This window comes from Magnolia sinica, chromosome 14 (genome assembly GCF_029962835.1).
Source record: "Magnolia sinica isolate HGM2019 chromosome 14, MsV1, whole genome shotgun sequence".
Taxonomy (NCBI): domain Eukaryota; kingdom Viridiplantae; phylum Streptophyta; class Magnoliopsida; order Magnoliales; family Magnoliaceae; genus Magnolia; species Magnolia sinica.
The window spans coordinates 78,327,730-78,342,235 of record NC_080586.1 but is presented as its reverse complement, the minus strand read 5'-3'; the positions used below and the strand labels follow the sequence as shown (position 1 = coordinate 78,342,235).

Here is a 14,506-nt window from a genome sequence, read left to right as displayed (position 1 = left end):
TTTTGGATTTTTTTAAGTCGGTGCGAAAGGAGGTGTTGCGCACTCCTAGGATAAATCTAGGGTTTGGAGGAGCAAAGCACATGGGTGGAGAGCCGTCACCAAGCATTTTTTCCTTTCTTCCTTAGTTTTTCTTGCTTTCTTCTAGGGTTTTAGTTCCAATCATGTCTATGGTTGGCTAAACCTCTTAACTAAGGCTAAAAGGTGAAGCTTGTAGCGTGATGGGATGTTTTTATTGCTTTAATTCATGTTTATGTTGAACTTACTTTGATTCTGGTTTGATATTTAAGGAATACTTCTAGTTTTTAATGATTTATTGTGACTTAAATTACAGTAGATCCGCAATAACTTTGAGTATCTTCTTTTCTTGTTTTGATATTATGGGATTAGTAAATACTATTGTTTACCATCGTCTCATGGGCATGGTTTGGAGATGGAATTCCTGCCAATTATCATAATTCTCCTCTTTTGAGAATTAGGTCAAAGGAAGTTCAGATTTAATCTTAATTACTATATCTTCCAATTGAATAGGATAGGACTCCAATTCCAATTGTGTTACTTGAATGAAGTAAGGAATCACCCTAATTGCTACAAGTGGATCCTTGGAAGCCTTAGTTCCCACCTTTGAATTTACAAGTTTTACTTAAACAATTCACACTTACTCTCTACAATTTCATATTTAGATTCACATCTTCTTATAGTTCTATTTCTAGTTGCTTTCAGAATACACACAAGATTAGTCCTAGTGGATTCGACCCCGCTCTTACTGAGATTATTACTACATCACAACCCTACACTTGGGGTTGTGAACAATGGAGACATGGAACATAGCTTGAAAGTCATACTGATCCGATGCTTTAAAACCCGGATTGGACCTCAACCCGTCTCCATGGGCAGTTCGTTCCAAATGTCAATCCAACCAGTCAGACCCACTTTAACCATTTTGATCTGGACATGCTTTATATAAAATTATAATGAAAAGGAACTAACAAGCAGTCCATTGTTAGCGTAGTAGTTAGAGTAGTTGATTTTCAAGTAGTTGCTTGTTTGAACTTTCATTCATGTGGTTGTGTGGTTGTATGGTTGTGTTCTTTTATAATTTTACAAAACAGCCATCCACTTACCAGACCAGGTTTTTTGTAGTGTATCAGCCTGTTTTGAAGGCTGGTTCCGGCCCAAACTGGTCTGACCATTCAGTCCAGTCCTGGTTTTCTTAACACTTCTTATCATATGATCATAACCATCTGAGCTCACCTGTTGAATTCTAACCACTGCCCATTTTCCTTTTAACCATCAAATTGACAACATCCAATCATATGGTTAGGAATAGTCCCAATCAGTGTTCAAGTTGTCGGTATCGCTACAAGTTTCACTGACTGGAGATAAAGATATAATATCGTTATCGCCGATAATATCGTCGATAACCAGAAATGCGAAGAAAAATGGCGAATAATGGGGAAAATGATGGAATTTTTCGGTAAAACTTCAGGGCATGCCTAAATACACATATTTGCATATTTAGAAATTAAAAAAAAAAATTATAAAACAATGCACTAAATAATAAGTTTTCATTTAATGGGGCCCAAAAAGCATACGCTGCCATAAGAAATCGCTCTAATTATAATCAAAATGAGTTCATATAATACTTTATGGGGCCCACTATAATCAAAATTGCTCCAATTGTATCAAAATGAGTTCATATAATACTTTATGGGGCCCACTGTAATCAAAATCGCTCCAATTGTAATAAAAATGGGTTCATATAATACTTTGTGGACCGAGTCAACTCTATGGGGCTCACTAATTTATATACTTTTATCCACTCCGTCCATCCACTTTACCATATAATTATAGGGGTTGATTCCAAAGACGAAGCATATCCAATGATCAAGTGGACCACACCACAGTAAATAGTGTGAATTTGAATGTCTATCATTGAAAATTTCTTAGGGGCCATAGAAGTTTTGGATCCGTGTAATTTTTGTTTTTTACCTTCATCGATGACTATGTGATCTTATGGACAGCTTGGATGACAAATAAACATCATTGTAGGCCCTAGGAAGTTTTCAACAATAGGAATCATTGTCCCCACTGCTTTCTATGGTGTGGTCCACCCAAGCTTTGGATCTGTCTAATTTTTGGGTTCATGACCTAAATTGATCTTGCTAAATGGATGGACGGTGTGGATATAACACATACAAAATGGTGGGGTCCACGAAACTTGGTGACATCCAAGCCACCAAGGTCAGCACGCCCACCCGCTGTCACTCCTGGTAAAAGGGACGCTGATTGCGTCCTACCCCTGCCCAGACGAATTACCGTCCAGGCAAGGATCTGCGGGGCCCACCGTGATGTGAGTGTTTTATCCATTCCGTTCATCATTTTTCTACGATTATTTTAACATATGAGCCAAAAAATGAGCATGTATAAGGCTTAAGTGGACCATAAACTGGGGATTGAACGTCCACCATTAAAACCTTCTTGGAAGCTGGAGAAGTTTTGGATTAAGCTGATATTTGTTTTTTCACTTCATCAACGTCTACGTGACCTTATGAATAGGTTGGATGGTAAAAAAGCATCACGGTGGCCCTTAGGAAGGTTTCAACGGTGGGTGTCATTATCACTGTATCTTCCTTTGGTGTGATCCACTGGAGCTGTGGACCTACTTCATTTTCATAATTATATCTTAAAACTATCTAAGAAAAGAGATGAACAGTGTGGATAAAATACTTACATCACGGTGGGCCCCACAGAACCCTGCTCGGATGGATTACCGTCTAAGCGGGGTAAGACGCAAGGGGGATGCGGATTGCGTATTGAGTAAGTCAGCACGCTAAGCGTACTGAGTAAAGTCTGTGGGATCTACCATGAGTTACATATTTTATCCACTCCGTCCATCCTTTTTAACAGATAATTTTAGGGCTCCAAACGAAAAACCAAGTGCATCCAAATCTCAAGTGGATCTCACAACAGGAAACAGTGTGAATTGAAATTCTACCGTCCAAAATTTCTTGGGGCCACAGAACTTTTGGATGAATCTTTTATTTGTGTTTTCCCTTCATCCATGTTTGTGTGATCTTATGAACAGGTTGAATGACAAATAAACATCACTGTGGGCCCTAACAAGGTTTCAACAGTGGAAGTCATTATTCCCACTGTTTCCTGTGGTGTGGTCCACTTGAGTTTTGAGAATTCTTCAATTTTCGGCTCAACCACTGAAATGAGCTGGAAACACATATGGACGATGTGGATAACCCACACACATTCACAGTAGGCCCAACTGAGTTTACTCAGCACGATAAAAGCTACACAGTACGCAATCCGATTCGTAAAAGGGTTTCAAAACCCGAAACCCTAAAAAAATCACAGAAAAAGCCGCCGATAGAAAGGTTTCAGAAGGGAACCTAAAATCTCAAAAAATCTCTGATTTCGCTCTTCGCCGAGATTTGCCCATTAATTCCGATCAACGATCCTATTCTACGGGTACATACTTCCAAAAGTTTCTTTTTTCCCCTTTTTTCTTGATTTTTTTTTTTTTGGTATTTACGCAGCTCCCGATTTTATCATCCTTTTTATCGTCGAATAGGAGTTGTCAGCTAAAGTTATCCCTTGACAGGGTCGCGATTTTTGGTCGACAACTGTATTTTACATTAAAAATCGATAAAATCGCCAAATATTCGCCGATATTTGGAAGAGAAACGAAAAAAGTGAGTTTCGGTGTCGCAACTCCGGCGACACCGATAATATCGGCGATATTATCGATTTTTCGCCGATAATATGAACACTGGTCCCAATCAATGTGACTTCTAGGCAAAGCTCCATCTAACATGGATCCCACGTTCATGCTGTGTACTGATTTGTGCCAGAATTGTAGTAACTCCACATTGTAATCTAGCCTGATTTTGAGTTGTGTAAAAAATCAAAACAAAGGGGCTTATCAAATCAAACATTTTCAGCAAGAAATGATGCAATCAACGACATAGACATAAAAGGAGCGATGGTCAAGATGATCACCTCCAACACTTGAATGGCTGCTGAAACTGCATCAACACATCCACCAGAATCCTGTAATAAAGCAACAAATGAGGCAACTGTTAGATTTGCATGAATTAGTCCATAATCAAATCACCTTAATTGCGTGGAAGCATATGCATGCTTTTAGCTCATAGTAGAATCATGAATAGCATGGGAACAACTTATGCATTAAATGTTTCTTTTTTCTAATCAAATCGCTGGAACATGTTAAGCATTCTGAGAACTGAGGCTGCTGCAAAGGCTGCTTGCATGTGCCAGATCAAAATCTTATATCTAAGCCAATCATTGTACCGGCTCACTGTGCAAGTCCCCGAACCAGTATCAACCTATTCTGCTCATGAAATAGGCCATACTAGTTCCATTTTTCATACATGTAATTGCACCTGATCATGACAATTTTGGACAAGATTACATACACGGTGGATCCTGCTTGATGGATGGCCCCCAATAAGGCAGTCAATGGGCAACCAAATTCATGGTTACATGAGGGACAGTCCTGATTTAAATGGATCTAGGCCCAATTCTCAGATGTGGTTAAAACAAAATAAAACAAAAATAATAATAACAAATCCAAGTTGGGAACCTAATGTTTATCCATTGGCTAGTTAGTTAATATTAATGTTGTTAACTATGAAATTTGCCTATGTCATCACACTCCAAGGCAAGCAACTCGCGCACTCTGTGTGCACCATCTTTACAGGTCATGCCGTGGTGTGCATGCTGCAAGCACATTCAAATATGCAGCTCGTGCACCCCTCTAGGGAGGAGGGAGAGTCCTGATCTACAACAACATGAACGCCCCTCGCACACCCAGACAAAGCAAAGCGCGAGGTGAATTCCAAGGTAGCGCAACATGACAAGTCATCCAGCACTTCACCTTTCGGTTTGACAGAAATTCACAAATCATCTGATATGCTTGCGGCACGTGTCCGAAACCTTCATTTGAGCAACACCCAGATCCATAGCTCAACTGGCAGACTGAGTGGAAATACCTCGTTTTGACACTTGAGGTCTTGGTATTGATCCCCAGCAGAGGTGGCTAACATGGAGTGTGTGTACTGACATGGGTGTGTACTAACAAGCTAACCCAAAAAAAAAAAAAACCTTGATTTGAGCAAAAAAAAAAAATGTGTCTGCCTAGCAACTTCTTTGGGGGGGGGAGTAACTATCCAACGACCTTTGGGAAGGAATCCAAGACCCCCTAAAGGCTATAAATACCCCTTTGAGAAGTCCTGCCTCCTACTCCTCGCCAAGTGCGGTTGAGACAAGGTGAGCACGGAGGAGACTAAGGACTCAGCCCTCTCAATAGTAGGCCTCGTGCCCATTGTCTGAGGCCTGCTAAGAGGATTTGCACAACTGATCCAGGGCACCAACAGTAGCCTCGCATCCACTATTGTATGGTCGCTAGAGGTGTCACGACCCCTATTTCAGGCACTAGAAGTAGGTTCGATGCCCTTCAGACTGTGTCATCTCCCAAGTGGCATCATGCCAACCCCTAAGCTTGCTCTGGGTAGTCTTAGATTGCATCTTCATATGCTAAGGCACTAAAGGATTCACGATAATGTCACACACCCAATGGTCGCACTAATCAATTGTGTTGTCTCGCACGCCCCTTGAATCAGCTCACACTCCCTGTCATGCATGCTACCCGGTGCATTCTTTGACATATATGGCATATGAGACACATGGCAATGCTGGAATCTCAAGTCTCGACCATGCCAGGGGTATAATACCTGCAACACATGGAGAGAGGAAACACACACACACAACACACACACACAGAGGTATAACACATGCAACACATGGAGAGAGGAAGCAGTTTGCAAGACATGGGAGAAACGTGAAGGCGTGACCGAAGTATGACACCTAATAGGATATGTTGGGACATCGGATGTTGGATGTGGATCCTTTTCAACCACCAAAATCGTCTATATGATAGGCTTAGTCAGGACCTGCGGGCCAAGTGACAGTCTCAGGTAGACAGTTTCTATGGGACGTAGGCCTCCCAAAAGGTAACGGAGGCGTGCAAAAGTTTCCTCGGGCCGGACGGAGATTGGCCCTCAAGTGCAAAGGCATACCCAAAGTAACTCTCAAATTGAATCCTTTCAAGACTCAGATTATTTAAGGTTATGAAGACCGTCCAAATTCAAAGGAGGTAAATGATCAAAGAGATAAAATATCCCAATCTAAGAGATTTTATTTTTTGTATATGCCCCATCTAAGGTGAGAACTGCCATATAAACAATTTGGATCGCTGGCAGATGAGCCGAATCCAAAGGCTAGTCCCTATGGATCTATGTTGGATGTATTCTAGAAAACCTTGTTTTTTATATGATGCAATTGCATGCAATTAAGGCCGGTGCCAGCTACTTGCATTAACATTTTAAAATGCCAAAAATGCCCCCTGTGAGGTAGATAAAATATACGTCGTAGATAATGCTAAATGGATAAAATCTCAATTATTTGTTACCAAGCATGCAGACACCTCCAAATTACCTAAATGTCCTAAACTTTGGTTCAAATCCCTGCTACTCATGTAGGCACCTCCAAATTACCTGAATGCCCTTATCTTTGGTTCACCCTTCACGTATCCTTTGAAAATCTAAAGCTTAGGAGCCACAGAAAACTATGTTTAGGGGAAAAAAATTGCCCTCGCTAAAGTATGTTAGAGATAACATCTAAAACTGACCTTGAACCCTAACTTGAAGCAAGGATCGTAAGTCCCAACAAACCCAAACCAAAACGGAATTAAGTTTAGTACCTTGAATATGGTTCTTCGACCCAATGGGACCCAAACATGACCTGCTAGGTGGGTCCAAATATGGCACATATATGAGCAATGTTGGCACATTTGCATGCACGAGGGATTATGCATGAGTAGCCATAGCTAGTTCAGGCATTCTCAACAATTGGGAATCCCTTGGAATGGTAATGGGTTGGGTTGGGGTCAGCCCAAGCGCAGCCCATTGCTAATCAAGCCAACAAATAATCGGTACAGCTCGTTTCTTTTCTTTTCTTAGGCTTGAATGCACCCCCGTGAACAGGCCTAGACCTATGCTCCCCGCGGGCTCAATGGGAAATGTTGTTGAATTTAGGCTTGTCACTTCCCGTTATTTTGTGGGAACGAAATTCAGGCCCAGGATTGACCCACACAGCATCTGGTAACGAATTTTATCGAAAAGCCGCCTTATGAACCTAAGACAAAAAAGGCTCAAAAGGGCAATGAGTCTAAATCCGGACGCCTACTTGAGTACGCCAGATACAGTCTTTCTAACAACCATTCCCACAGACTCAAGCATGTTCTCAAAACAGTGATTGTCTCTATCACCCATATAGCCCATAAGGCAGCCATCACAGCCAATTGTCAAATCACCTTCCCTGCTTTGCCCCTCCTCCCTTATGCCATGCCACCAGAAAGTCTACCACAAATCGCAACATCACCCATTGGATGTTAAGGGTTGATAAGAGGCTCTCCCAAATCTTCCACACAAAAAGTCAATGGAGGAACAAATGATCCACTAATTCAGCATCTCTCATGCACATAATGCATATGTTTGGGAGTACCATTGACCTCTTGATGAGATTATCAACGGTGAGCACTTTCTTTCTTCCCGTTAACCAAACAAAAGCTAAGGGGGGCTCCGTATTTCAAAAACTGGCAGTTGTGGCGATCGATTGATTTGGGCTGACTATGCATACTATAGAACGACTGAATCGAAATCCTCCCCAAACTATGAGCACACCACACCACCGTATCTTTTTCTGCTACCTTGGGAACGAAGAACTTAAGCCTATCCAAAAGGCTAATGAAATCAACTACTTCCTCATCCTAGAGGCCCCTTCGACATGGGGGAGTCCACACCACCTCACCACTAATCCAGGAATAACAGCAAGCTACTGAGCAGCAGCATATGTTTTCCATCAATCATAACCAACAATTTTTCAAATTATAACACAAAAAGGGTCCATTTGGATGCTCAACTTAAATAAATCACAATTTGTTCAATGTGGAGGGTGAGCATTTTAATGTTGTATTGGGGGCATATTTCAGTTGATCCAGGCCATTGGTTTACGATCACCGGCCATGGATGGACCATGCGCCAGAAAACTTCCAACATTTTCAGACCTTGCATGCTAATTTTGGGCCACTTTTTATTTGAATGTGCACCATTGCTCTATGTCTCTTCTTAACATCTACTTGATGACTCTACTGAGGAGATTTTTCAGTTATGGTCCATCTACCTTGGGACCCAACCAGCCAGTGGTCTGGATCACCCGAACATGTGCACCATGAGCACAAAAAGAGAACCCAGATATACTGTGCCTGTCCTCCGGATGAGTATCCTATTATCTCTCTTTACTCTGTTTTCTTTAGGGCTGTCAACGGGCCGGGCCTGGGGTAGGTCTTGGCCCGGATTTTCTTTAGGGCTGTCACCGAGACCGGCCCATTGACACCCCTAGTTTTTCTTTCTTCTTCCTTTTTTTTTTTTTTTTTTGCCGGGGGGGGGGCGTTCAAGGATCTCTTTACTCTGTTATAAAACGAATTATTGCAATCCAATTCAACAGAACATCCAAACGCAGATGAAGAATAATATAATTCAGTATAAAATGAAGACAGCAAACAGAGATGGAGGGATGAGAGGTAGTACAGCTCGAAGGATGGAAGCAGCGGCAAGGCAGGCTCGTTTCATGGCTCGCCTGAGGGGTTGCTCGCTTGATGGGCCGTGGTAACCCGCGCCTACGTGGACTGCTACGAAGAATCTACGGCTGCTGCTATTCGTATCCTCCTCCATTTCCATCTCCGCCGTTCCTCCGTCTTGGCAGGGTGCAACTTCTGAGATATGCGAAGATACAACGAACCGGCTCGGCGCGGCTTCCGTGGATCCCCGGATCAGGATCCACCAAAGTGCTTGGATCCCTAAGTGTGAGGCCCACCGTGATTTATGTAACTTAAATCCACGCCGTACATTTGTTTTGACCGCTCATTTAGGGCATGATCTTTTGGATGCGGGAGGGCAGATTCGCCGAGGATACGGGAGATTGACTCTCGCTTTCCATCGTTGTTTGGATGTAGGGGGGTAAAATGGTGTAATATTTAATACGAGTCATCACTATCCAATTATTACGATTCTATAATCACTTAAACTTGGAAAAGAATTATGGTTGAAAACTTGAAGATCATTTACATTAAGATAACTTATGAAATTTACATTTCAGAGATTCTGAGTAAGAACCGTAGTTATAGAGGGAATATGTTAAACACTCAATCTGCCTGTATAGATGTACGGTCTTTACTTTACAATATATAAATAATTTATAGGAAATGAGAGTAATTCTCACATGCGAATACTATAATGAGATGAAATAATAATGGTGATTGATCAATCTAATTTTTTTTGTAGGTAGGATTCGACTATATCAACAAGTCGCAGAGTATACATTCGAAATAATCAAATAATGTGCAAAGTATGTATGTACAGGATGCTTGATGATGCTTATGGTAAAACGATAACCAGCTGACTAAGGTTTCTGGTGAGCCTACTACGATTATATCGGCAAGCCTTGGAGCATATGCCTGCCAATTAAATACAAGAAAACAATTGAATGCAATGCATATGTCAAATGACAGCTAACTAGCTAAGGTTTTTTATGGGTAGAATCTAGTTATATTAGTAAGCCTCAGAGCATATGCCCACCAATAAAATGCAAGAAAATGATGAAACACACCGTAATGCTAATATATATGAGAAACAAGTGTGTTGAAAAGGAAATAAATGTTGCACAATGTTGATGTTATGGTTTGATGAAACTAATTAAGCTTGAATTGTTGGATAAATGGTAGTATCGCAAGGCTGGATCGAGTGGCTTAAATTTGGACTTAGGTGGCTTAGGAGGCCCCTACTTTGGCTAGGCTATGCTATACCAGGGCTGGACTCCCTCACCTTCACTCTCACTTTACTTAGTGGAGGAATGGCTAAGGCTGAAGCTAGGAGATGGGAGTAGATGCTTGAAATGATTTTCTTTGATTTCCTCCGGGTGCTTGAAATGAGAGGGGAACAAGGTTACTTATAGCCTTCAGACCTAGTTTTCTTGTAATTGTTAGTGATTCCAGGTGAAAAGGGTAGTTGAATGGATGAGATTGGATATTGTCACATTATCTCATGGGTTAAATGATGTGATAAAAGGGTGAATTTTGGCAAGAAGATAGAGATATCGGAGTAAATGCACTTCAACCACACACTTAAGGCTTTAAAAACGAGAGTTTCATGTGGTTGAGAGATGCTACCTAAAGATGGAGAGTGCTACGTGAGTGACGACAACCTAGTTGACGCCGGTTCTTACTTGGACTCCCTGCTTTGGCAGATAGCATCTTCCAAGCATGTAGAGGCTCTGCTGTGAAGGTTGCTGCTTCGAGGTTTCACCCATTTCTCTAATTAGGCTTGCTTTTGGGCTTAACTAGGTGAGTTGATCGAGTTGTAGGGTTGGATAGGTTGACCGTGTGAGTTGACTCAGTGAGTTAACTCGTTGAGTTAACTCAAAGCTATAGGGTTTTAGGTTCCTTGGTTTCGGTGTTAGGCTAATTAGGTTGACCAGGTTGAACTTGATTAAGTAGGTTGAACTAGGTTGATTGAGCTAAGTTTATGGTCTATAATTATGGTTTTTATAGTTTAGGCTTATGGGGTTTGGAGTTTGGTTGTCCATCTATTAATTCGAACTCAATCAACTTATTAACATAGAGTATGGTGTCTACAAATCCCCAAAACAAAGCAGATTCAAATCTTAGGTGGACCATATCATAAGAAATAACAATGATTGAATCCCTACCATTAAAAATTTTTTGGGGCCACTTAAATATCTAATTCACATCTAGCCTTTTGATAATGTCACAAAGACCTAGATGAAGGGCCCACACAAATATTAACTTGATCAAACTTTTGTAATGCCCAATCACCACTGTTTCCCATGGTATGGTCAAATTGAGATTTGGATCTACTTCAATTTTTAAGATATCACCCTGAAATGAGATGTCAAAATGGTTGGATGGTGTGATTGTAAGGAACATGTATCATGGTGGGCCCCATAGTCAGGGATCCCACCCACCTTGGTGGATCCGGGGATCCAATATCCACCAAAGTTGTGCCCGAGCAGGCTATTTATTTTGTTACTATGGTAGAGTCCAATGGTTGATACACAGGCACTCAGAAATTATATACGTGTCACGTGTTGAATCAAAATGCCCATACCATGTGATGCATTGTGCTTGAATCAAAACGCCCATACCATGTGATGCATTGTGCATAGGTTTAATTGAAATACTTCCAATTCCATTTACCTTGCAATCTAAAGCTGCCAAACACAAAAGCAACTATTTAAATTGAAATACAGCTATTTACCACCAATCCAAGGTGCCAAACAGAGTGTTAGTAAAAGTGAGGATTGACAATCCATTGGATTCTAAATACCGCCAGTCCACACTACCAAGCGAACTAGTTCTAAATACCCCCCAATCTCCCTAATCCACGCAACCTATTGACCCTTAAATGGCTATATGTTAGCTAGTCAATTAAAGCCCACTTAGATATTGGCTAATTAATTAGAGCCCATTTAAATATCGTAAGTCAAAAAATGTAAAACAAAACAAGCTCGGGATATAATGTATTGCAAAATTAAATTATTACTGGGGGACGAACACTCTCTACTTGTTTTGTTAAAGAAACGTTTTGAAAAATGTTTTCCCTTGCTTTTGTGATTGTTGTAACTGCAGTCCGATGAAAGAAATCAATTTTTTTAAAAAAAAAATTAAAAATAATACTGCATTAGATGCAAATTCTTTTCTCCACTTGATATTTTGGAAAATAAAAATAAAAATGTTGTGCTTTCTTATCGAGGAAGGGAAAGTAGATGCAAATACTTTACTGTAACATCCTGTTACTTCCCAAATAGGTACAAATGTCATGTTGATTCAAACTAATTGCATTCCTCGATTTGCATTCAATTGAAATTGAAGCATGCAATTTGCACCCATTGATTTTTACTCACTTCTCTTAGTGCATATATAAAGTGGACACATGCGCTGAGGGGTCCGTATGTACAAACAATACATAGTGAAGTTTGGTAAGGTAGAAATCATTAGTCCTGAGGATAAAAGGGGCTTTGATACTTACAGGTGCACCAACCACAGAGTAATTACCATAAAGTTTGAAATTGTGGGGGGCTCACAGAGATGTCCATGACAAATCCACTCCATCCATTTGTTTTGGAAGATCACAATAAATTAGGATTTTAAAAATCAGGCAGATCCAAAACTCATGTGGACCACACCAAACGAGACAGTAGGAACAAAATGCACTATTGAAACCTTATTAAAGCTGACCACAATGTTTATATGGCATCCAAATCGTGCATAGGGTTATTACCACTCAGATAAACTATAGGAAAAAAATATATAATCCTGATAAAAAAGTTTGGTGTGGTATGGCCCTCATCAATTTCAAGTCTGCCTGATTTTAAGACTCCTAATCTATTGTGATCCTGCAAAACAAATGGACACAGTAGATTGTTTGTGGGCCCCACACAACCTCAGGCACATGAATATCTTTGTGACCGGCTCACAGGCAATATGCTTCCCTTTACAAATGATCGCCATATTTGCCACCCAGGTTGTTCTTTCTCACACTCGATCATACTTAGGTCTCATTTGGTATGTTGATTCGAAATACCTTAGACTAGAAATCCCCAGGATTTAGAATCCTCCAACTGTGTTTGGTACCCTGAATTCAAAATCCCATGTAATTCTAATGCAATTGTGCATGGTATATTTATCGGGGTTTGAATTTAATTACTATATCAACTTTAATATCCCTAATTAGGGTACATGTGTAATGTTTGACACAATGATTATAATAAGCACGTTGAAATATATATTTTGGTTGAGAATGATGAAATTCCAAATCTCGGATAGGCCACAAGCATGAGATCACATTCAAGTGACTAACCAATGATTTTTAATTGTTGATTTACATGGATAATGTTTGGACTGTACATATCATCCCATTAAAGTAATTTTAGTGATGTAGTTGATAGTTTGATTATCTTGGGATACCATCAATGGGCCATGTGCTAATAGATTAGCAACATAGTAACACACATGTTATACATGCGACTTATGGGAGGATTTTAGAGATGCAGTCCTAGCTTCCACCTTGTATTTCAAGCCTTCTCAAAGTGAGGATTGGAAACCCCCAATTACTTTATGGTGCCAAACAAATAAGGGATTTGAAATCCCTTAAAATCTCCTTAAAAGGTTGTTTTGGCATCTTGGATTTACGAGGGTTTGAGGAGATTTGAGGGGATTTCAAATATCCCAATAATACGATGATCCACGTTGTCTAAACATAATTCATGTAAATCAATGGCTTTGGTTAGTTACTAAGATATGATCTTATGTTTGTGGCCCATTCAAGACTCTGAATTTCATCAATTTTCAGTAAAGCATATATTTTGACAGGTTTATTACAACCATTGTATTAAACGTTACATATGTATACAAATTAGAGACATTAAATTTGATTTAATAATTAAATTCAAACCCTCTAAATATATTATGCTCAATTATTTTTGGATTATGGGGGATTCTAAATTCAGGGTGCCAAACACAATAAGAAGATTTCAAATTCAAATAGTTCCAAATCTATACTCCCAAATAGACCCTTAAATCCCCAAATTCTTACTACAAACCATCCCTTACCACCACTAAGCGTCCCATTATGATACCTAAATTTAAGGCTGGTTGGTGCCATGCAATACTAATAAGTTATAATAAGTTGATAATACATGCTGAATATGGTTTGTCACGAAAAATCTTAACATTTTGAGTACATGTCCTTCAAAGACGCTCCTAAACCTCTGACTGATAGGAACTGTTCAAATGAGATCAGAGTTACATAGGCCACATTGGTGTATTTACTATATCTATGTTGTTTGTCCATTTAGAGAGATCATTTTAAAGCACAAGCTCATAAATAAATCATGTCCAAATCTCAACTGAATCATACCACAATATAGCAATGGGATAATGATTCTCAATGTTAAAACATTTGTAAAGCTCATTATAATATTTATTTTCCATCCAATCCACTCACAAGGTAAAGGGAAAATCAAATATATCCAAAAACCCCATAAGGGTTTCAATGGCAAGCGTTTAATCCCCACTACTTTTATTTTTTAGGCTCGGGACTTGCGAGCTTGCCAAATGAATGGACAGTTTGGATATAACACATACCTCAAGACGGGACCGTGACGTCAACGCACCAGCCAGGTCGGTGGTGCGTGGTGCACCGGTCCATCCCCTTCCCCCTGGGTCGCGCGGCTGATGATGGTGCCCACCATATGGACGGTCTCGATCAACGACAGTGGGCCCACTGTAGGAGACCCAGTGGTCTCCTATTTTTTCAGTAGACTCGCGGTCTACTGA

General features: G+C 40.2%; 1 protein-coding gene across 4 annotated transcripts in view; it reads right to left on the bottom strand.

Annotated features, from left to right (window-relative positions):
• The window catches only part of LOC131224638 (putative threonine aspartase), a 35,100-nt gene extending 26,014 nt beyond the window's left edge, over positions 1-9,086 (bottom strand). For all 4 annotated transcript variants that reach the window (XM_058219899.1, XM_058219900.1, XM_058219901.1 and 1 more), the window contains exons 1-2: positions 8,682-9,086; positions 4,012-4,062 (exon numbers count right to left, since the gene is read on the bottom strand). In XM_058219899.1, the coding sequence (XP_058075882.1) occupies positions 4,012-4,062; positions 8,682-8,831 (201 nt within the window). In that variant the 5' untranslated portion in view covers positions 8,832-9,086. The remainder of the gene's footprint in view (positions 1-4,011; positions 4,063-8,681) is intronic.
• Positions 9,087-14,506: the final 5,420 nt, after the last annotated feature.